Consider the following 24,950-nt stretch of genomic DNA (forward strand, 5'->3'; position numbering starts at 1 on the left):
GCTCTCTATCCCTCCCCCTTCCTCTCTGTAAAAAATCAGTAAGATATATTTTAAAAAAAAAAAGATGCTGAGTGGCTGGAGGGGGAGGAGCAGCCACAGGGAGAGGGATGTCGGAGGGAGCAGATGTCGCTGGACATGGTCTGCACACAGGTCCATGGTCAGTGAGGGATGGCCCATCTGGTCTTTGGGCTCGGGAGTCACCCAGCAAGTCTGCTCTGGTCAGGAGGGGAGGGGCTCAGGGGGAAACGTGGCAGCCCCGAGGCCTGAGCTGGGCGCCGTGGGAGGCAGCGCGGGGAAGGGAGAGCAAGGAGCTGTGGCCCAAGGACCAGGGCAGCCCCGTGGCCTGTGCCCAGAGCCTCCTGCAGACACTGGAGAGCTTTCCATCTGGCACTCAACTGCACCTTTTATTTCCAGAAGGAAAAATGTTGGTTTGAGCAAGTGTGGCCACCCAGACGGCCAAGTGGGGCAGGAGCACGTCCTCCCCCGGCATCGTCTGGGCACAGGCCAGCGATGCTTTTCCAGGGCCTCGTCCAGGCAGATTCCAGGTGGGAACATGGAAAATAACTATTTTCCCAGGATGTGCCAGGTCCCTGGACTGGCTGCTCCTGAAAAACACAGATGCTGCCAGAGCTGGGAGCCAGGAGGTGGGTTCAAACAGCCTCAAACAGAAGGCACAAGTGGTCTTAGGGACCAGGCCCGGGAGAGGAGGGTTCGGGGTGGAGGGTGAGGGCAGGAGGAGGGACGAGAGCAGCCAGAAGTCCAGGGGTGGCCGAGGTGGAAGCCAGCACACAGCACCCTGGCCCCGGCGGGAGCTGGCTCGGCCCTGGGCCGTCTCTGCGTGCAGGGGGAAGGCTGGCTGCCCGGCTCCTGCCCTCCCGAAGGAAACACACCTCTCTCTTTTCACATTAATAAAACTTTTAACAGGTTTTTGGCAAATTGGCAAGAAAAGTGTATGTAGCTCTAATTGGTGATTTAAATGCCATCATGAACAAATAAATGCCTGTTCCTATCTCATTATTTATGAACTGAACCTGCTTGAAGACAAACGGCTCTTCTTGGGCGGGGGCCAAGCCTCCCGTGTGCACAGGCCGCAGGTCCCGGCCCAGCGCTGCCAGCCGAGCAGACTCCCTGGGAGAACATGGGAGTGGGCGGCAGGCAGAGGCTCCCACTCCCTCCCCACCACCCCCTCCACCCGAGGCGGGACCCCACCTCTCCCCCATCCAATCACCACTCGTGGTTTCTTCCCCATTTCCCTTCAGCTCCCTCACAGCCACACCCTCCTCCTCTCCCAGGCTTCCCGATCTGCCCCACGTGCTGGGCGCTGCTTCCCGTGGGGGATTCTGCCTCTTCTGTCCCCGGGCTGTGGACACCACTGTGCAGCCCGAGCAGTCCTTGCCATCACCAACCACTGCTGGCCGCTCTGGCATGAGCGGCATCTGACAGTGACCTCTGAGCTCTGTCACACCCACCCCACCCTCCAGCCCCATCCTCTGACGCTCCCCTAATCACCTGTGTCCCTCCACACTGCAATCACCACCCAGTGCCAGCCCTTACCCCCAGACCCAACCCTACCCGAGGCCTCTCACGCCAGGGCCCGGTTCTGCTCCCCAAAGGCTGCCCCTCCCCTGCTGCCCTGGCTCCCAGGCCCACTGCAACTTCACCAGGGCCTTGGTCTGCCTTCCACCACCTCCTGCTGGTCTGCTGGGGACTTCCCTGCACACATGCCTGCTCCTAAGTCCGCTGAGGACCTGTCTGGGTGTCTCCCCAGAACTCCTGATGGCCTCAGGCCTTGCCACTTGTCCATCAGCAGCGTGCTGAGTGCCTGGTCCTCCCAGAGACACCAGTCACCCCTGTGGGCCTCCTTCCTGACTTTCACCACCAGGAACATCTCACAGGTGACCAGACGAAGGCCCATCCCGAGGCCCCTGGAGCTGCACCCAGCAGACAGACCTAGACTTCCCACAGCTCCCGGGTCCTGTGGAGAGCAGTGTTCCTGCACCCAATGCTAAGGATGCCCAGGCCCATGCCCATGTGGGAAACTGAGTCTCCAGTGACTCGTGGACAAGGGGCTGGGCAGGCTGGTGCTCACCTCGTCACTGCCTCCCCCGGGCACAGCCAGCATCCAGCGCTGCTGACCCCGGGCCAGGATGGAGCCCCTGCAGAAGCCCACGCTCTCCAGGCCCACGGAGTCCACGACGGCGTTTCTGCCCTCCGCCAGGTCCCACAGGCACAGCTTTAGGTCTCGGCCCTGACTGCCAAAACCAAGGAGAGACAGGCCGTGAGCCTCCCAGGTGAGCGGTCTGCACGTCCCACCTGGACAAATGCCGGCGTGCTGTGGCCAACCGGAGGCCGAAGGAAGGCAGCGGCCTTGCCAGAGGGGGCCTCGGCTACCGCCAGATCATCGGCTGGGGAGCCTGGCATTCACAGGAGTCTGTGTCCAGACTGATGTTCAAACGCCTGGGCATCACGCGGACTAAGAATCACGCGGCACTCTGAAGGATGGGCTGACACTGAGGGAGACAGACGTGGCAGTGTCCTTAACACAAGGACGAGCCAGCGCCTAATGCAGACAGACATGCTCACACACGGAGGGCATCTGACTCACGGTCAAGATGGCAGCCATGCTGTAAGCGAGGACCGGCCTGCTTTTAAGTAGCTTTTTATTCTGAATTTGTTTCGAACTCACAGATCAGTTGTGAGAACAGCAGGAAGACCTCCCACACCTCCTTCACCCGCCGCCTAATTGCTAACGCTGCACACATTCTGTCCTGGCCTGACGCCCGTCACCCCAGATAATCCTCACGCAGGGACAGCCACACCCCGAGCTCCTTGGCCCAGGTGGCAGTGGGGGTGGGGCACGCACGGCACTGGGACAAGTGCAGCCTGTGCTCCCAAGCAGCCCAATGTGCTCAAACGTTCCATCTGTGGGTGCGGGATCCCCAGGAGGCCTGGCCGAGAGCCTTCTTCCATTTTATCTGCAGCAGGCCCTGGTGGACAACTCACACCTCCATCCACAGTAGGACAGAAGTCACCTGGGTGCAGACATCCAGGCACCACCGGAGAAGCCGCCCAGTGCACTGCAGTCACACGCCTTGGGGGATCCCACAAAGACAGAGCTGAGTGAAAAAGGTCAGATGCACAGGAAGCTGCTCTGGGTGACTCCACTTTTTAAAGTTAAGAACAACAACAAAAACAGACAAAATGGCCCTAACCGGTTTGGCTCAGTGGATAGAGCGCCGGCCTGCGGACTGAAGGGTCCCGGGTTCGATTCCGGTCAAGGGCATGTACCTTGGTTGCGGGCACATCCCCAGGAGAGGGCATGCAGGAGGCAGCTGACTGATGTTTCTCTCTCATCGATGTTTCTAACTCTCTATCCCTCTCCCTTCCTCTCTGTAAAAAAAAAAAAAATCAATAAAATATGTTTAAAAAAAACAGACAAAATGAATCTTCGCCTTTTGGAGATGCACGTCCTGGTGGTAAACGCAAGTGAGACATGAGGGCTGCCTCCCGGGACAGGCAGGGAGCAGGGCTGCAGAGCTCCGCGTCCTGCTGGGGCGCTTACACAGGTGTCCACTCTGTGATAGCACAACAGTCTGCAAACTCGCTCTCTGCACTCTTCTGTGAGTACGCTACAGCTCACAATGGAAGAGGCAGGAAACATACCCGCACAGGTGTGTCCTTGAGCCTGTAAATGGGGCTGGGGGTGTCTGTGGAACTGCCCCTGGGCTCCCCGGAGCCCCTTGCACAGCCTGGCGAGGGCCGGGGCCTCTGGCTCCTCACTTTCTGTCCTCCAGACTCTCCTCGACATGAAAGCTCACTTTCCTCCCTCAAGAGCCACTTTGGAGAGACTTGACTTCCAAACACAGCTGGGTGCACAGCCTGTAGTGCAACATAAACGCACCTGCGCATTCCGAGCACCTGCACGGTCTGCGCTGTAGACCGCCTCACCCGCAGGCCCCTGCCTGGAGGGGGGCTGCCGCAGGGCCATCACGACTGGAAGAAGAGGTGCCACCCTTACAGGTTACACCAGCAGCTGTCCACCCCGCACCACGTTGGCCCAGATCTCCGTGGCCTGAAGCCTCAGAGCAAGGCGTCAGGTGCCCGAGCACTCACGCCAGGGGTTCCCAGAAGACAGCCCAAGGTGCCTGGGCCCTAGAGAGCAGGAGGCCCAGAGGGCCTACACCTCGGCTGGAAATTCTGCAGGAACATTTGTAAATGGCAGCTCCTGGTACAAGTGACTTAGTGGGGTATTCAGACATGACACCTACTCTATTGTCAGGGAAAGACAGAGACTGTGAGGGCCCTGTGTACCAAGTGCGGGCGGTGGCATCTGGGCCAGCCTGGCCAGGGAGACAAGGCACACACGTCCAGGGCCGCAGCATCCAGGACACCTCTCGGTCACCTTCAGCGTGGTGGGAGCCACAGGAGTCTGGCATAACAGTGCTTTGCAGACCAGTGGAGGCCAGCAGGCCTCATCCTCTGGGGACCGGCTCCACAGCCCACAGATGTCCAGGCTGAAGCCCAGAGCAGGAGAACAGACCAGTCCCGGAGCGTAGGGGCAGAGCGTCCAGAAGGCTGGCACTTTGATTTGGTAAATTCCTGGGCTGGGGCAGCAACTCCTGAGCAGGGGCAGACGTCAGTGCAGCCCAAGACAGTGGCCAGCTCTGGCAGCCAAGTAGGTACCCGGCTCCCTGCACATCTCCTGGTCTGTGCCCTGCCCCTCCCGCTCCCCATGGGAAGCAGGGAAGCCCCTTCCAACTTGCTTTCTCACTCACCTGCCCCTTCCTGTTGCCTCCTGGCCCAGCCCTCACCTGCAGTCCCCAGTCTGTCACCTCCACATGGCCACGGTGGCAGTGCCAGAACAGAACCACTCCCCACTCCACTGCTCAGCCTCCAGCCCCTCATGGCCCCTGTGACACTCCCAGCTGGGCCCACCATAGCCTCGGCAAACCCACTCTCCTCCACTGGGAGCGCCAGACTGCCCTCACTCCTGCCACTTCCTGCTGAGCCCTCGCTAGCCAGCCCTGAGTGCCCGGACATGGGCACGTGTGTGGTGCTCCCAGTGCCCCTGGAGGCGGCCACACCGGGTTGTGGAGCGTCTCTCTGACCAGCCTGGTGAGCTTGGGCTCAGGCTCTGAGGGCTGCCCTGGCGACCCGTCTTCGCCACCTTGCGGGAAGGTGGCTGCACGGCCAGGGATACGGCCACCCAGGGCCTACAGGAGTGAAGCGAAGCTCTTCCAACGAGGGGCCTCGAGCTCAGCCTCGGGACCCCAGCTCCCACCCACTGGGGAGCTGCAGCAGGCCCGGCAGGCTCTGCTCAGCCACTGACGCTGGGACTATGGACAGAGCCATCCTATACGGTAATGAGGCCCTTCTTAGTGAGCACCAGCCGGGACAGCACCCAGCACACCCCAGACGCACTGCCTCAGGATGGGCTGAGAGCAGGGGTCACCCCCTATTCTGCTGTTGGGGTGGGGCAGCCTGAGCAGCTAGGGGAGGCTGCACACCTGGCTCCTTCGGGACTGCCACTGAGACATACCTGAGGAGCTGCTGTCCCTGGGGCAGTGTCTGCAGCCAAATCACACACTGACCCCCGTGCCCGTCCAGGGTGGCGATCGCCCTCCGTGTCTGCAGGCTCCAGATGTGCACCAGCCCACTCAGGGACCTGTTTAGACGAGTGCAGGGCAGGGTCGGGAGGAGGTGGCGGAGGAGGTGGCCATGCCCAGGGCCCGTCCGTCTGGTGGGCCAGGGTTCCAGCTGCCTGAGCCTTCAGTTTAGGTGACGGCTCTGAACAGGAACTAAGGGTAAAAGGGGCACATGCTCTTCTTCCAAGGGGGCCTCGAGGGCCCCTCAGGCAGAGCCTGCCTCTCAGCAGAGGGAGGGAGGGCTGCCGTTGACAGTGCAAACTGGATGGCACCTGTAACAGGATGGGCGTGTGTCCCTGCCTCCCCCAAGGGGGTGAGGCCCAAGGGGACAGTATGTCGAGTGGCTCTAAAAGTGTGCCCGGGTGACAGGCAGCCTGAGCAGCTCAGCAGGACCCCCAACAAGCGCCAGGCTCATTGCTGGCCCCGCAAACTTCACCCTGGGCTCGCCCCCGGGGGTGGCCAGCAGCAGCTACTCACCCTGAGAGGAGAAGCTGGTGCCCCTGCTCCTGGGCTCCTCCCCAGAAATGCAGCGCATGCACCGCCGACTGGATGCCCCGGAGGACAAACTGGGGGTCTGGTGGGGCCGCCATGCTGGGCGGGTCTGCAGCCACCTGGGGACCGAGGGAGGGCAAGTGAGTGACCCACCTGTCCCCCTTCAGAAAGGCAGTGGGAGGCCTCCCCGGATGCTGCCCATCCGTCTTCCATCTGCTATGGCCTCTGCACCCAAGTGGAACCACCCTAGTCCCAACATGTGCACAGCAGTGGCCACAGCCTCCTTCAGCCACACTTGCCCGGCACAGGGCCCTCCGCTGGTCTCCAGGAACTCCAGTCCACACCAGCTACACCTTCTGGCTGCCTGGCCCCCACTGGCCACTGTAGCGCCGTCCCACTCGGGCCAGGCAGGTCCTCCTCGCCCAGGCTGCGGAGGGGCCACCCGGACTCCAGGCCTGGCTGAGTCCTGCTTCTGACCAGGCCTCACTCCACTTTCTCCCTCAGAGAGTCCACCCCAACCAGCCGTCCCAGAGAATTCAGCGAGCGCGAGGGCCCTGGGTGCCAAACAGTGAGCGGGACCAGAAGATGGAGAGGAACCACGTCCTCCTCTGCGTCTGCGCTGCAAATGCTGCCGCTGGGTCCCGGGCCTGAACACCCACAGCTGCTCATTGCCGCTGCCATCCTTCAAGCAGGCAGCACCCTTTACTGTCGGGGAAGGAACGGCTTCGTGAGCGGCCCTGGGAGCCTGAGGCTCAGGCCTGCCCGCAGCCAGAAGGCGCAGAGGGGCCGGCACAGCAGCGTGCGGGTGGGCGGTGTGTGAACCACCTTGCCCCTACCCAGGAGGCTGCTATCACAGATGAAAGGCCCTTCCTCATGTCACTGGTCCTGAGTTTAAGGCCTATGGGGCCCACTCACCCCAAGGAGAATCCGCCCAGTGTCCCCACTGAGCCTCCCCCAGTCACTCAATCCTGCAGAGTCCCTGGGAGCCTGTGTCCTCTCACGCCACCTCAGTCCCACAGGCAGCAAGCGACTCAACAGTGCAGGGGTGGCCGCTCTCAATAGGTGTGTGGGGGGGGGGGGGGGCAAGGGGGCAGAACCAGAAGTGACGTGCTCCAGCCGTCAGGGGACACATCTGTCTGCCCGCAGGCCCAGCTGGGCTGAGGATGCGAGGCTCTGGGACAGTTCCCGACCCACCCACCTCCAGCCTGCACACAGGGCAGGAAGCGGCCACGTGCCCAACCACTATGGCAGCCACGGTCACCCGAGGAACCGGACTGGAAGGCTTCCTCCGGGAAGAAGCCTTGGCCCAGGAGGTTGATGCCAGGGCTTGGAGGGGGTTCCAGGCCTAGGACAGAGGCCGAGGAGGGGCTGCAGGCTGAAGCTGGGCACATGCACGGGCAGCAGAGGCAGGGGAGGTGTGGGCGCTGGTCTAGGCCACTTCAGCCGTGCCCTCAACCACCAAGCCCTGCACCTCCTCTCCTTAAAAGCATCCCAGGCCCTTTCCTTCTGGTCTAGCTTCAGAAGAGAGCAGGAGCAGTGTGACTGGAAAACACCTAAGAAATGCCACTGTTGAAGCAGCTGGGGACCCCAGGGGACTCTAGGTCACCCGAGAGCAGAGGGTGAGCAGCAACTAGAGCCTGGAGACCACAGGGCCTGTGCAGGAGAGTGGGGAGCACCAGGACACAGAGACCGGTGGTAGGCCACTGCCGGCGCCCAGGCCCCCTGAGGTCTGGCTGCCATGAAGCAAGTGCAAGTAGGGTTGGGTCCTAGATCCTAAAAGACCAGAGCGATACTACAGAGCCAGGCCCAAGAAGGGGTGGCCCCAGACTCTGGCCCCACGGCAGATAGTCACCCTGACTGGCCACTCTACCACTAGATCACGGGGTTTCAAAGAGAAGGAGGGGTTCCCTGGGAACATGCTTTACAAGTGGCCAAGTGTGTATCTGTTTCTTTCCCTCTAAATTTCCCCCCCTTTGGCTAAAGGCCAATGGACTCTTCCCAAGCACAAGAACAGCCTCCAGCCTGGAGCAAAGGGACCCAATCCCATAACCTCATCTGCTCATAACCCGCGGCCTCTGCTCTGGACGGGACAGGTAAACCACCTAAGATGCTGCCAGGCCAGGGCTGCAAACCCTGCAGGGCTATCCTGGGCAGGCTGACTGGGTGGACAGGTTCCGAGGAACAGCTGTTGGGCCCTCAGAAATCACTGCTTGTCTGGGCTGTGCCTACCCCATAAGAACAGCTGGTCAGCAGCCGGCACAGGGTTGCTGGGCCCCAGGTTTGGAGAAACCCAAGAATGCAGAGCCTGCTCAAGCACCTCAACCCAGGAGAAAAGCCCCAATTCAGGTTGGGGAGGCACCCCACCACTTAGTCCAAGCCACAGAGTCCAACAGGCCACCTTTGCAGGCTCCCACTGTGCAGTCCTGACATGTACACTCCCACCTTGTTCATGCTCACATATACACGCACAGGTGCTCACACACACACACCTACACATATGCATGCACATGCTCATGGACACACACAGGCATGTGCTTACATGCATGCACACACACATACACATGCTGTGCCAGCTGAAGCCCAGCCCACACTTGCCACCTGCCTGGGGCCAGAAAGGAGTTTCCAGAACCTCACCAGCACAAGGCTCGCTCTGAGGTGATGAAATCAAGTTCTCCTCTATTGTTTCCCCAGCAGTTCAGGGAACAAACCCGTCACGTTGTTACAACAACCAAACGCTCAGGCCAAAATGATGCATCGGCAATTAAGGGCTCCATCATTTCAAGCAATTAAAATAAATGCTTTATTTGAAAACTAATTAATTCTAGCTACATATTTTTCCCATGACAATATCCTATGATTACTTGATTTATGACATCTAATTATTCTTTATTAATCTAATTGAGAATAATCGCATTATCCTATCTCCCCTGGCACCAGCGGCCCGGAGCGGAGGCCGCAGCCCTTGCGCAAGGCTGATGTGCGATATGGCCACCGCCGCTGCCTCCGTTCCCTGTTCTATCAGTTGTCTCTCCCTCCCGGAGGGCAAAGGAACATGAAACTTAATCCACCGAGCACAACGTCGGATTCTGCCTGCTCTTCAAGATGTCAAAGCGAGACACACATTCTTTTAAAAATTATAAAGCAAGACAATCTGACACAATTTGCACAACTCTGACAGCCTTTCCAACTGATGCTACAAATGCCCCCCAAAAGCCCTGCAGGCCCTCAGCCCACAGACGAACAATGACAGCGTCCCCTTGTGTCCCCTCAGTGGCAACAGCCTGGCAGGCTTATCTCCAGGAGAGGGGAAGGGAGCCTGTCCCCAGGCGTGAGGAGCAGTGGGTGGCTGAGCCGAACCCAGCACTCACCCTCCAACTGAGGTCACATGCCTTGGGCAGGCCCAGCAGCCACAGGGGTTCACAGACGCCCCTCATGGTGGAGGCAGGAGCATGTAGCCCACCAACCGGGTGCTGCTGGAAACCTGCCCCAGCCCCGGGGGCTGCATCAGCAGGCAGAACCCAGGCAACTCAAGAGGCAGAGGAAGAGGTGCTAGAGGAGGGGCTGGTGCCCGGAGACCACAGGTCTCAACCTGACGTTCTTGGGCTACTGGGGGTTCCTAACTCTGTGTACCCCGTGATCTGATCCACCAATAAATTGCAGGACTGCCTTGGGCACCTGCCCTACACTCAGTCATGGGGCCCTTTCCTTTTATTGCAATAGAACCACTGTTCCGTGAAGAAGCCTGGAAATCAAGAAAGAACACCACAAGTGAGCCAACGTGGAGGAGCCACCATCCGGAGATGCTGGGCATTGCCCCAGCCCACTGGGTCCTGCCTCACTGCCTGTGTGTGCGTGAGAGGGCAAGGGCAGGCAGAATGGGATCTGGAAGTAGCTCAAACAGGAACCCCACGCCTGCATGAGTGGCAGACAAGGGCACAGAACCTTTAGCAGGCCCTAAGACCCTGAGCCAGCTCGGACTAGGGAGGCACCGCTTTCTAGCAGTATGAATGTCCCGAATGGCCCTCTCTGCAATAAAGCAAATTAAAATGCTGATAACATTAAAAAACAAAATCGCCAATACATCACTAAGTTGTTTTCCAAAAAGTCTGGAACTTCAGAGGCCAAATACTAAGTAAAAGTCAACTCTAATGAGGTCTGTGGAGCCTGCAGCTGGCTCCTGCCCTGAGGGCATTTGCTGTACCAGTGACCTAGAGTTTGAGCTCTCAAGGCCTCCGGGCCCACGAAAGACAAAACTCCCAAGGTTAGTTATGTCAAAGGAGCATCCACATAAAGATGAGACCCCACAGGGCAATATTCTCAGTGTTAGACTGAAACAGAACTAAAGCTGCACCCAGGGGTGCCAGGACAAAGCCAGCCCTCAGGGTTCAACCCTAATTCCTAGTTTTGGGAGGTCCTCAAAACTTCAGTCTGTGAAGTTTCTCAGAAGGAGCCCACCTTCAACTCAGACCTCAGTGAACTCATAGACACAGCCCTACAAAATGCAGGCTTATAGTCAAAACTCATAAAAATAGCCCTAGCCCGTTTGGCTCAGTGGATAGAGCATCAGCAATGGGGACTGAATCGTCCCGGGTTCGATTCCAGTCAAGAACACATGCCTGGGTTGTGGCTTGATCCCCAGTAGGGGGCGTGCAGGAGGCAGCCAATCAATGATTCTCCCTCATCATTGATGTTTCTAATCTCTCTCACCCTGTCCCTTCCTCTCTGAAATTAATAAATGTATATTTTTAAAAAAACAACTAATAAAAATAAATAAGGAAACATGGCACCATGAGTGAGAGCCAACAGAAACAACAGGAAGCAGAACTAGACCCCCCCAGAGCAAAGCATTCAGGTATATTTAAAATAAGACTGCTTAATGGTTTAAAAAAAAAAAAGAAGGAGCTAAAACTACAAGTACAGAGCAAGAGACTATAAGAACCACCAATCAGATTTGAAAAAGGACCCAACTGGGTAAAAAGGTAGTTGGGGAACAGGTGATTTGCATAGTGCCAAGGTATTACTCTTCTGGTTATTAACTAATCACAAAAGGAAAAGATTCCTTTACAATGGAGACATCTGGCTCTCACCACCTTCACCATCTGATCAAAACTGGCACTGCCAACAGTAAACAAACTGACATCACTGATCGCCTGAGGTGATGCAAGAAGACATGGCGCCATCCTCGCACGTCCATGCCAACAACATGCAGGAAACAAGCAGACACATCCAGATTATGGGACTAGACAACTAGCTTGGACTTATCAAAAGGTCACGGTCAAGAAAAACAACAATAGCAAAAAGCCGGGCAACTCTTCTAAATTAAGAGACTTAGGAGCCATCACAATCAGAGGCAGCATGGGAATCATGATTAGGTCCTGGATCAAAAAAAGGGGACTACATGCCGGTTCGATTCCCGGTCAGGGCACATGCCCAGGTTGCAGGCTCGATCCCCAGTAGGGGGCGTGTAGCAGGCAGCCAATTGATGATGTTCCCTCTCTCACAGAAGTTTCTATCTCTCTATCCCACTCCCTTCCTCTCTCTAAAAGTAAAAATTTAAATGGGGGGGGGGGGGGGCACAGAGAAACTGCTTGGGACAATTGAGGAAATCTGACTATGGACTGCAGATAATATGGAATTTTGATAATTTTCTTGGGAAGGATAATGGTGTTTTATGTAGAAGAATGTCCTTATTCCTATGCTACAGTATTTTTGAGGTGAAATGTCACAATGTCTGCAATCTGTTGCAAATGTTTCAGAAAAAAATTTCTTTATTTCTATGTACATAAAAGTACATGGGCAGAGCGGTAAAGCAAATGTGGGAAAATGCTAACAATTGGTGATCACAGGTGAAGGATACATAGGTATTCATTATACACTATACTTGTAACATTTCTGCAGGTTTAACAGTATAAAAGCACACTAGTGGAGGGGGAGGGATAAACATCACACACATCAGTACCATAAAAAAGCCCTGGCTAGTGTTTCCCAGTAGTTAGAGCACCAGCCTGCATACCACAGGGTCATGGGTTCAATTCCCAATCAAGGGCACATACCTGGGTTGAAGATTCAATCCCTGGCCCTGGTTGGGGCTCATGCAGGAGGCAACCAATCAACGTGTCTCTCTCACTTCGATGTTTCTCTCCCTCCCCCGTCTTCTATGTCTCTTTCTCCCCCCTCCGTCCCACCCTTCTTCCCTTCCACTCTCTAAAAAAACCAATGGGGGAAAAAATAAAAAATTTTAAATACCATAAAAAAAGAAAACACCAAAAAGAAAAATGATCAAACGACTTGAACGGATATTTCACAAGAAACATAAGTGGCTGATAAACATATGAAAAGATGTTTAACCTAATTAATAATCTTAGAAATGCCTGTCAAATCTGCCATGTGACATAACTACACTTCCAGTAAATTAGTAAAAAATTAAACAGTCTGTCAAATGTTGACCAAGATGTGGGACAACTGGAACCCCCTACCAAGCTAGAGGGAGCATAAACTGATACAATCTGTTTCAAAAACAATCTGGGACTATTTTGCATACTATATGACTCAGCAACCCCACTCTTAAATAAACATCCTAAAGAAATTCTCACACATGTACACAAAGAGATTTGTACAAGAGTGTTTATAGCAGTATTGTGTATAGTAAAAAAAAACACAAAACTAGAAACAATCCAAACGGCCATCATCTGCAGAATGCGATAAATGTGGTAAATTCATACAATAGAACACACCACAAAACCGAAAATGGATAAACTCCAACATCACACAGATGAAGCTCAAAATCACAATTCTCATCAAGAGACAGCAAAGAAGTAAAAACCAGGCTACAAAATGACAATAACAAAAATAAGGCTTCAGGCAGGGAGAAGATATTCACAAAAATATATTTGATAAAGAACTCATACTCAGAATGTAAAAACCAATAAGAAACAAAATGTTAAAGTTATTCCAAAAGGCTACAATTACTAGTAGATAGTTATATCAGGCAAATGGAAACAGTAAGAAAGCAGAGATTGAAATACTGGTATCAACAAAGTTGCATTCTAGCCCAAAAGCATTAAATTTGACAAAGCCAGACACTTTCCAATACTAAAAGCTGAAATTCACAATGGACATATGACACTTATAAATATCTATGTACTAAACAGAGGTACCACCTATATGAAGCAAAACTACAGGAGGTGCAAGGAGCCAGAAAAACTCACTAATGGCTCTTAGGACAAGCCAGGTCCAGTAGATAATAGTAAGAAGAGAGAAGACTCGACAGGAAAGATGTTGTGGATCTATATGGAACTTTACACAGATGAGAGACTAAAGCTTCTTCTCAAATGCACATGAACATGTGTAAAAACTGACTGTAGCCCTAGCCGATTTGGCTCAAATAGAGCATCAGCCTGCAGACTGAAGGGTCCCAGGTTCAATTCCGGTCAAGGGCACATACCTAGGTGGCAAGCTCGATCTCTGGCCCTGGTCGGGTGCAAGCAGGAGGCAACCAATCAATTTGTCTCTCTCATCAATGATGTTTCTTTCTCTTCCCCTCTTCCTTCCTCTCTGAAATCAATAAAAATACATTTTTTTTTTTAAACCACTGATTGTATATTGGGTGTCACAAAGCAAACATTGGCTCAGTAAATAAAGTGTCAGCCTGTGGGTTGAAGGGTTCCAGGTTTGATTCCGGTCAAGGGCATGTACCTTGGTTGCAGGCTCCTCCCCGGCCCAGGCCCTGGTCAGGGGTCCATGCAGGAGGCAACCAAACGATGTGTTTCTCTCACATGATACTTCTCTCTGTCTTTCTCTCTCTCTTCCACTCTCTCTAAAATCAATGGAAAAACATCCTCGAGTGAGGATTAAAAAACAAAAAGAAACATTGGTAAGCTCCATAAATATGAAATATAATAAACAATATCCTATAAATATAGTGCAATTAAACCAGAGATTAACAAAATAAAACCCAAAAGATCCTTGCAACTAAACATTTTAAACCATATTTATTAAATGAATTTTAGGTGAAAGGGGAAAAATTTAAACCACAAATTTTAAAAACAATGCAAAACACCTAATTTCTGTACAAAGAAAAAGCCTAAAGGACGTGAGAGGAAATCCCTGATGGTTTGTTTGTCTCTTCCCTCTTGGTGCTGTTGCAGCGATGGGCCCGAGACAGGGAGCTGCATGGAAGAGGTGACTCTGTGAGAAACCCCTGTCTTTCTGGCCTGAGTAATCAAGGGGACCCAGGATGAACTGTGGGTGGAAGGTGTGTGTGGGCGGGGGAGACTGAAGAGAGGGCAGAGATAAAGAAAAGTTCCCTTAATTTTGTGAAGGAAGCCACAAAAGTCCCAGGCTCATTCCTGAGTTGCACATGCCTGGGACAGGCCCAAAGCAGGACCAGCTTTAAGATGCGGACTAAGATTTAAACCACCACCCAAATCTCAGACAGACCCCCAGGTGGCTGATGTGTGGGACAGACCCAAAGCAGCATCTCAAAAGCTTTGAAAATGGAAATGAGACGAACACCAAAGTCCATGGAGAGCAAGACAGAACTTGCGATACAAAGCTAACTGGGTTGACTACCTGCTAACCCAAAACCCAACATTCTCCAAAGGACCCAACATAATACTCAATCCAGGATATGTCTAGGATACAATACAAAATTATTCAACATTCCAAGAACCAGAAAATGACGCCAATTCTCAAGGGAAAAAAACAACTTACAGATGACAGCCTTGATGATTCAGATGCTGGAAATATCAGATAAGGATTTTAAAACAGCTTTCATGATTATGCTCTACGAAGCAAAGTAAATACACTTGAACTTTATGGAAGAAACGTTTTCAGCAGAGATATAAGAATTATTTTTTAAAGGAAATTTCAGAACTGAATAATAAAATATCTGAAACCAAAAAAATGAATAATTGAATGGGAGATGACAAAGGAAAAAGTCAATGAACGTGAAGACTGATCAATAGAAATTATCTAATATAAGGTCAAAAAGATTACAATAAATACAGCATCCAGGATTTGTGGAAATAATAGTAAAAGGTCTGACATTCATGTTATTGGAGTGTGAGAAGAAGAGAAAGAGATTGAAGTACAAAAATTACTTTAATAGTGCCTGAAATTTCACAAAATTGGGAAAAGAAAACTGTACAGATTCAAGAACTCAAATGAAGCAAGATAAAGCCACACTCAAACACAAATGATAAAAAAAATATCTTGACAGTAACAACAAATTATACATAAGGAAATAATAATTTAAATGAGTGTGGATTTCTCATCAGAAAATGTGGAAGCCAGAAGACAGCAGAACACCTTTAAAGTAATGAAAGAAAAGAACTTTATATCCAGCATATGGTCCTTTGTGAATGAAGGCAAAATAAAAATATTCTCAGATGAGAAAAACCGACTAGAATTTGACAGATGTGCTCCAAAAGATATACTAAAGGAAGTGCTACAGCTCAAAAGAAATGATAATCAGAAAGAAATGTGGAATTTCAAAACAGTAGAGTAAAAGAAATGGTAAATATCTGGGCAAACATAAAATACAAGTTTTCACCTCTTAAGTGAACATGTATATTGTTAAAATTATAACACTGGTGGGTTTTTCAATATAACAGCTATAACATGAAGGTGGAAGAGTAAGGGACCCATATGGTTGTAAGGCTACTATATTTTACTTGAAATAAATAAAAAAATTAACCCTAAGAAGACTGTCAATGGTTAAGTATGTACACTGTAATCGCTAGAGCAAACATGAAAAACATATTATGTAACAGAAAAAGGCATATCCACAAGACCAATAGAAGAATTTAAACAGACTATTTGAAAATATCCAAGTAATCCAAAAGGCAGAAGAGGGGATAGCGCTGGTTGGCATGGCTCAGTGGTTAGAGTGTCTGCCTGAGCACCGAAGGGTCTCAGGTTCTATTCTCAGTCAAGGTCACATACCTGGTTTGCAGGTTATATCCTGGGCCCCAGTCAGGGTGCATGTGAGAGACAACCAATCGATGTGTCTCTCTCTCACATCGATATTTCTCTCTTTCCCTTTCCCCTCCCTTCTACTCTCTCTAAAAATCAATCAAAAAAGCCCTAGTCAGCCCTAACCGGTTTGGTTCAGTGGATAGAGCGTCAGCCTGCGGACTCAAGGGTCCCAGGTTCGATTCCAGTCAAGGGCATGTGCCTTGGTTGCGGGCACATCCCCAGTGGGGAGTGTGTAGGAGGCAGCTGATTGATGTTTCTAACTCTATTCCTCTCCCTTCCTCTCTGTAAAAAATCAATAAAATATATGTTAAAAAAATAAAAAAATCATCATTCTCCCCTTGAAAGAAAGAGAAAGAAAGAAAGAGAGAAAGAAAAGGAAAGAAAAGAAAAGACAGACGGCCAGGATGCCAAATCTTTGACCAGCTGTCTCTTGTTCATATTCTTAAAAAAAAAAAAAAAAAAAAAAGCCCTAGCCAGTATGGCTCAGTGGATAGAACATCAACCTGCAGACCAAAGGGTCCCCGGTTTGATTCCGGTCAAGGGCACATGGTTGCAGGCTCCTCCCTGGCCCGGGTCTTGTCAGGGAGTGTGCAGGAAGCAACCAATAGATATATTTCTCTCACATCGATATTTCTCTTTGTCTTTCCCTCTCTCTTACATTCTCCTCAAGTGAAAAATATCCTCGTGAGCATTAACAAAACAAACAAACAAACAAACAAACAAAAATCAATGGAAAAAAAATCCTCACTCCTCGGGTAAGGATTAAAAAAAGAAAAGAGGGGAGAGAAGAACAAAAAATCAGAGGAAATAGAGAAAACAAAATGGTAAACTAAAATAGGACTATATCAATGATTATAAAAAATGTAAATGCTCTCAACATGGAAATTATAAGACCCCACAATTATAAGCTATTGTAAAAAAACAACTATAAGTTATCTAGGAGAAACCCATTTTAGTTTAAAAACATAGATAAAAGTAAAAAGATGAAAGAGATATACAAACAATAAAAGAAAGATGGAGTGGATATATTAAAATCAGAAAAAAACAGACCTCAGAGCAAGGAGTATCATCAGGGATAAGAAGGAGATATAAAAACATAAGGCATCAATTCATCAAGAAAACATACAAGTCCTAAATATGTATTCATTTAACAACAAAACTCCAAAATGCATGAAGGAAAAGCTGGTGGAACTGAAAGCAGAAATAAACAAATACATAATTATAGCTGGAGACTTAAACCACTCCTTAGTAATCCATTGAGCAAGTGGCCAGAAAGTCACACAGGAGCCTTGACTAATACTATCTACGCACTTGACCTAGGTGACATTAAGAAAACACTCCACCCAACAGAAAAACATTCTTCTCGATGCAGGTGGAACATTCATCAAGACAGGCCATATTCTGGGCCATAAAACAAACCTTTAAAAATGAAGAAGAACCCAAAAAAAGCATACAAAATATGTTCTCTAGGTTATGGGATTAACCTGGAAATTAATAACAGAAAGATAACTGGAAAATATCCAAATATTTGGACAATAAGTGACACACTTTAAATAACCAATGGGTTATTTTAAGTGGGTCCAAGAAGTCCTAAGAGAAATTAGAAAATATGTTACCTGAATAAAAAATAAAAAGTCAAAACTTGTAGGATTTAGAGAAAAATTTATATCATTAGTGCCTACATTAGAAGAGAAGAAAACTATGACCTAGTTTCCACTTTAAGAAACTAGAAGAAGAGGAGCAGAATAAGCCCAATGCAAGCCAAAGAAAGGAAATAAGGTTAGAGTATAGATGAAAGAGAGAACAGCAATACGATAGAGAAAAATCAACAAAACCAGAGATTGGTTCTTTAAAAAGATCAATAAAATGGATAAATCTAGCTAGACTGACAACCAAAAAAAGAGAGAAGAAACAAAGTATAATATGAAAGAAGGGTTATCATGAGACACCACAAACACTAAAAGGATGATAAGGAAATACTATAAACAATTCAATGCGCACACACTCAACAACTTAGATGAAATGGAATTGAAGACCACAGACTATTAGAATGGCTAGAAGAAAAAAGGGAAAAGAAACTGACAAAACCAAATGCTGGCTGGAATGTGGAGCAACTGGACTTCTCATACATTGTTGGTGAGAATGCAAAATGGTACAAGCATTCTGGAAAACAGTGGGGTAGTTTCTTATTAAATGAACTATACATGTATCATATTGCCCAACAATCCTACCCTATATATTTATTCTAGAGAAGTGAAAGCTTATGAGCAGACAAAAGTCTACTGTGTCAATAGCAGTTCTACTGTATTCATATTGTCCAAAATAGGAAATAACCCAAATGATATCCATGGGTGAATGGCACACTCTTGAGCAATAAAAAGGAACAAATTACTAATAAATGAAACATCGTTGATGAATCTCCAGAGAATTATGATAAGTTAAAGGCTATATAGACTATGTAAGCCTAATTATATGGCATTCTGGAAAAGGCAAAACTAGGCAGACAGCACAAATGGCCCATTGTCAGGGGTCAGGGGGAGGGGCAGGGGCTGACTACCGAGGGGCAGCAGGGGGAGGGTTCTGAGTTAATGAGACAGTTTCTGTATCCGGATTGTGGGATGCTGGTGTGGGCAGGTGTTAAGACTCACTGTAAGTACATTTCACAATAATCATAGCATTAATAAGAGATATTCATGAGTTCATACTTATGCAAAGACAGGAGAGTAGACAAATTTCCCACACAGAATTCCAAATAATGTATGTAGGTGCTCTGCCCTGAGGAAGACGGAGCAGAACACCCACCCCTGATGAGTGGCTTGGCAAAGTGACATCCTTCCTAAGGGCACAGTCTGGAAATGGGGGAAAACAGCAACTTTACAGTGGAGAAGCCTGACAACCGCTACCTCGGGGGACCAAGGTCAACATCCATAGTGAGGTCACGGTGACAGCATGTGCCAGTGACATGATGTAAGGAGGTGGCACTTATCTTTGAGGTCTGGCTCCTGAAAAACCCACAACTCCTGTCTGACCATGAGAAAAACACACAGCAAAACCCAGCTGAGGGACAGTCTACAAAAGACCTGACCAGTACTCCTCAAAACTGTGAAGGCCACGAAAACAAGGACAGTCCAGAAGAAACTAGGGAGACAGGATGACTAAATACAGCCTGGGATCCTGGATGGGATCCTGGAATAGGAAGAGGACATTAGGTAAAAACTCAGGAAATCTGAATAAAGTATAGACTCGAGTCAATAACAATGCATCTGTGTTGTTTCATCACCATGACAACGGTACCATGCTAACAGAAGATGTTAATAAAAGGGAACAGGGCTCAGGCACGCTTCTGTGTCCAAGGTAACAAACACACCCTTGGTCATTTTCTGGGGGGGCTTTTTTTCAAATAAAATACATTGTACAATATTTTTGTGCTACTTTTTCTCACGCTATACTAGTAAGTAATGGCATTTAGTCTACCACTAACATATTATAAAAACTCAGTTTCCTGTTTAGATTCTTTCAGATTTAGAGCCAATTTCTAATTCTACTCAAGGTGACTTTAAGCAGATTTCATGCCAATTTTTAAGTGCTTCTCCCATTTAAAATACCATTTTGTTTTTTGCCCTAATATAAATAGATTTAAATTCATCAATAATGTCCCCAATACAAAGTAGTCAGTATTCAGTTAAGCAAATTAGTGGGTGACCTTTACCGTCGTCATCATCATCATCGTTACTTCTAGAAACAGAGCCCAGGAAAGGAAGAAGTCATCTAACCATAGTGCTCTCCACCAGCGCGACCTACTCCTTCTCTCTTTGAAGTAGCACAACGAGCCTAGTGGGAAAATTCTGAATCGGCTGGTCCCTAGGCCGGCAGAACAGCAGCCCACTCCCTCTGCACCTCCCAGGCCACAAGTGGAACCTAAAAAACATTCTCTGTACAGGTTGGTCCCGAGTGAGGCCTCGCCACCCTCCCACCTTCCTGATCAGGACAGACCATAGCAAAGCCCAGAATCCCAGAACGGACCCCTGCATTCAGCCACGATGGCCTTAGCCGGCCACCTCACCCTCCCCGCTGGCCCCTCAAAGCTGCACCACAGATGCAGTGGCCTGCGGTCCAGGCCGAGATAGTGGGAAACTTCCCAGGGCTTCTGCTTCCCAGCAGGAAGTGGAGGTCTGACCACAGCCCCGACACAGTCTTTGAGATCCAGGGGGATCCATGGCAGTTAACAGGTTCACATACAACACATCTGTGACTTAGGACAGCCCTTCACCTCTCAGTCATTGAGACCCCTGGGGGTCAGTGTCCTGTCCACAACGTTGGCTCCTTGCTCAAGATGGGGGTGGGGCAGCCCCATGAGTGACACCTGGCCCCGAAGGGGTGGTCCTACCATAAAGCAGGCCCTCTTGCAATGAGGCCAGACCTGCCCTTGAAGGCTACGGAAATCTGTGTCCAGCTAAAGGCAAGGGAAGGAACAGCCTGCTGGGTTAACAAGATCCGACCCCCTTACCTGCAGCTCACAGCCATACAAAGAACTGGACCCACTCCCAAACCAAGCAAACACCACACGGACGGACCTGGGCAGGTGGGCCGGCCAGCCACGGCCCCAGCCCGCCCGAACTGGGAGGCAGGTTGGCCCAGGGTAACTCAAACTTCACAAAGAAACCATTTCTGGAATGGGGCTCCGTTGGTGAGTTGAAGTCAAAGGCGCACTTCATAGCTCCTTTCCAAACCCCGTGCATTGTCAGGGCCCTTGCCCCTTTGAAGCCGTGGTGAGTGATTGAAGCGTCTACTTTCTGAGGGGCAGATAGTACGGGCCCGGTAATCTGACTCTAAGCCCCGGGATAAAGGTAGTTTGTTTCCTCTCAGCCCTTCTGTCAACACCTCCTCAGTAATTAGCCCTAATTATTACCAAGGGCCAGCCTCCCATTCGGTTATTAAATCAGAAATAGTATCATGGCCGGGCATCTGTCAACACCCGGCTGGCGACCTTGGATTCATTGAATCCTCTGTCAGTATCCATGGCTTCAAAGATGCAGATCCTGGGGAGGGTTCCGGGATGCAGCCTGGCCAACCCTGCCCCAGAGGGAGGGAGGGAGCCAGGGAGGAAGGGGGAGAGGAGGGAGGAGGGAGCAGGGAGGAGGGAGGTTGGTGCCACAAGTAGCCCAGCCCTGCACACCTCGGGCCTCACAGCCCAGTGGGGAGGTGGGAGCCCAGCACCACCCCTGCATCCGCCTCCCTCACGGCAGCAAGTGCACACTATCCAACCACAGCCATTCCCAACTCCCAGGGGGCTGATATAACTGCATGGGAGTGTGTGTGTGTGTGTGTGTGTGTGTGTGTGTGTGTGTGTAGGCGGGTGACAGGCACACCCCCAACAGCCCTTTCCCTAGAGGATCTGAAACTGGTCCCAGGCCTGCCTGCCTCTGGCACATCTGTCTCCCAGGGGCAGCAGGCAGTGGCCTTGGCCTTGACCGATGGAGCTGGGCCTAAGACTGGGCAAGGCCCTGTTCTGTGAGTGCACAGGGAAAAGAGCCGAGCCCTGCTGCCAGGAGCCCCCTCTGAGCTTCCTGTACAGCCTGGGCACCTCCCCATGAGCCAGTGAGTCCCCAAAGCAGAACTCAGGGGACAGCCACAGACACAGGTTTTTGTGGTGGAGCCAAGTGTCACGCTCCTGAGGGACCTGGTTAGAAAAGCCCCCCACCTCTGTCTTTGGCTTGAAGCCTCTCCTTCCATCCAAGAAGAGTCACATGCTCCATAACTTAGACCTTCTTCTCTGGCAAAGCTCAGCAGCCTCCGGCAGGAGCAGACACTGACCTCACCTCCCTGGGGGCATATCCCAGGCCCCTTGATTCCTGTGAAGGCCTACGGGGGCTCCCGGCCTGCAGTGACTTAGGCTTTGCCTCAGTGCCTGGACACTCACCCCACCAGGTCTAAAAGCACCCCTTTCCAGACGAGCCCCACTGTGCTTGGGGAAGAGGGTAACAGGGCCAAGTCATAGCTGAGCCTCCCAGGACCGGATCCTCTGCTGGAGTCAAGGCCCGCCTGGTGTGGTCGGTGCCCAGGCAGAGGTGAGCCCCCCAGCCCACCTCGGCCTGTTCTCCTCCCCTGCACATCACAGCCAATGCACTGGCACAGCCAGGCTGGGCGGGGGCAGCGGGAGGGAGCCTTCGGGAGATAAAGGCATGTGATGTGATGTCTTATAGCCTGGAGGCTGGAGGCGTGTGGTGTGAATGACCAGTCTGCTCACAGGCAGCAAGGGCCTCCCACAGCTGTGGGTGCTGAGGCCGATTCTCACAGACTTCTCCTCGGGACTGGGCTGAAAGAAAGGAAATGCCAGGGTGAGGGGCGGCTGGGCTGCAGGGGCAGGCAGGATGGGCGGGCAGGGCCTCTCCGTGAACAGGCGTCTCAAGCTGCAGCTGAGGACATCCGTTACCCCCAGGAGCGGGTCCAAGGAGTCCTGAGATGGCAGGAAGGAAGCCTGACTGAGGGGCGTTTTCAGCCAACCTGCCCCCAAGCACTTACGGGCAGGGGTGGGAACCGGGCCAGCGGCAGGCCACCAGTCCTTTTGTCACCGGTGAACACATGGAAAAGCTTGTTTTACAAGTGTGACCATCCCCTTGTGCCAGTGCCAGCCTCTGGGGCACACTTCTGCCAGGAGGTCCATAGGAGCCAGCTGCCCAGTGCTGATGGTAGCGCCCAAACACTCACCTACAGCGTGGAAAGGGCGCTGATCCCCGCGGGCTCGTGCCCGGCCGCTCCTGGAAACCCAATCCCACCTGAAGAGGGACCCTAACCATGGTGATGCACTTCCTGGCACAGATCCATGTGGTTGCTCCTGTGGCAGCGAATGGGGGGCTCCCTCCAGCGATCTGCCTACCAGACCCACAAATAACGTGTGTACAAATGCACTGCATGTTCACCATGGGCTGCAGGTCTAGGGGCACACCCACACGTGGGACTCACATGAATGGCTGCCAGCAGTGCTTGGTGGACGTCTCAGGGAGGGAAGGGTCAGGGACAGTGATTGCAGCCCTGAGGGGCCTGCTACTTTCCAGCCACACAGGAGGCAGAAGTTCTAATTTACAGGCCGAGGAGTTAAGCAACTTGCTGGGAGTGGGGACAATAACAAGGGCCAGGAGGCTGCAGTGGGCATTATGAAGTGTGCACCTGGAGTGGACGGGTGGACAGGGACAGAACTGCACCGGCCCTGGATCACCTCCTGGCTGCCATCACCCCAAGGCTCCAATTTGTACCGATTTCCAGGGGAGGAACACAGGGTCTCAGTGGTGGGAGGCTGTGGTGCCCCAGGGGACAGTGCATTGGATCAGGTGCCTGACCAAACGCCTCCTGGATCCTCCATCCTGCAGGCCCTCCCAGGTCCACTTACAGTGTTTAGAAAGCTGGCTATGGTGGAAGTCAAGGTGAATGACGACGCTATGCACTTGAACTATGGGGAGCGCAAGATGCGGCATTCCCAGCAGCCAGCAGGTGTCCCTGTGCTGACCACAGGTGGAAAGCAGCCCAGGGACAGCCCTCTACCATCTGATGGTCTTGCCAGTGGGGAGACAGAAGCACCTGGCAAGTGGATGAACACTCATGACCCACAGGTCCCCGCCCTGGCTATGTACTCCTGAGGCCAGGAGAGAAGGAGCAGGCTGCCAAGGGCATCCTGCAGCCCAGGGGCTCCTCCCAGGCCCATTGACACCCCTAACAGAGGTCATGTCACCCATCTGCAAATGAGGACACCACTGCCCAAAGACACATAAAGTGAGCTCAGGACTCCTGCTGCCCAGAGAGCACGCCCAGCCCAGCAGTCCCCCAACACAGAACCCCAGGGTGAGGACTGACCACTGCTGGAGCCAGATGGGCACAATGCGGTCCACTGTGCCATCCTCTCCACTTCTGTGTTGTGATGAAATGTGTTTTAAAAACTAGCCACGACAATCTGAGAACAAGGGAGGGGAGTATGTTTCTCTACCAGATAAAGAAGACGTACCATAAAGCTAGATCATTAGTGAGGGACAGAACAGGCGTGTATGAGATGGCATCATGGACAGGTGTGGGCAGCATGGCCTCCAGCACTGGAGGCTGACAGTCACCTGCTCTGAGGGAAAGGTGGAACGGGGTTCTCTATCGGTTAGGGGAGAATAGGCCATGCTGTGGAAAACACAAGTCCCCAAACTCAGTAGCTTCACACAGTCAATGTTTATTTTCATTCCTATTACATGCTCAGCGCCGGTGGGTGGAGAACCCACTCTCCTCTGGCTCTCTGATGCTGGCAGCAGACGCCTCCGCACCCCACACCATTACAGAGTCCACAGTCAATGCAAAAGGCAAAGCATTAAAACCTGGGAATACAGTGTAATGTCCTTGACCCTCAGGTAGGGAGATATTTCTTAAGAAGAGTCCTGCCCCAGCTGGGTGGCTCAGTTGGTTGCAGTGCTGTCCCATGCACCAAAAAAAGGTTGCAGGTTCGATCCTTGATCAGGGCACGTACAGGAGGCAACCAATGGTTGTTTATCTCTCACATGGATGTTTTTCTCTCCCTTCCTCTCTCTAAAATCAATAAAAACATACTCAGGTGAGGAGTTAAGAAAAAACAAAGGCCTAGCCAGTGTGGCTCAGTGGTTGAGCATCAAACCATGAACCAGATCACGGTTTGATTCCCAGTCAGGGCACATGCCTGGGCTGTGGGCTCAATCCCCAGTGGGGGGGCATGCAGGAGGCAGCAGATTGATGATTCTCATCATTGATGCTTCTCTCTCTCCCTCTCCCTTCCTCTCTCTGAAATCAATAAAAACATATATATTAAAAATATTAATTAAAAAGAGGAAG

General features: G+C 51.4%; 1 protein-coding gene across 1 annotated transcript in view; it reads right to left on the minus strand.

The window, feature by feature from the left end:
• The window catches only part of GNB1L (G protein subunit beta 1 like), a 50,541-nt gene that overhangs the window by 17,477 nt on the left and 8,114 nt on the right, over positions 1 to 24,950 (minus strand). The window contains exons 2-4 of the mRNA XM_070399443.1: positions 6,123 to 6,256; positions 5,540 to 5,665; positions 2,090 to 2,252 (exon numbers count right to left, since the gene is read on the minus strand). Of these exons, the coding sequence (XP_070255544.1) occupies positions 2,090 to 2,252; positions 5,540 to 5,665; positions 6,123 to 6,235 (402 nt within the window). The 5' untranslated portion in view covers positions 6,236 to 6,256. The remainder of the gene's footprint in view (positions 1 to 2,089; positions 2,253 to 5,539; positions 5,666 to 6,122; positions 6,257 to 24,950) is intronic.

This window comes from Myotis yumanensis, unplaced genomic scaffold (assembly GCF_028538775.1).
Source record: "Myotis yumanensis isolate MYYU_CA2020_CCGP unplaced genomic scaffold, mMyoYum1.0.hap1 SCAF_19, whole genome shotgun sequence".
Taxonomy (NCBI): Eukaryota; Metazoa; Chordata; class Mammalia; order Chiroptera; family Vespertilionidae; genus Myotis; species Myotis yumanensis.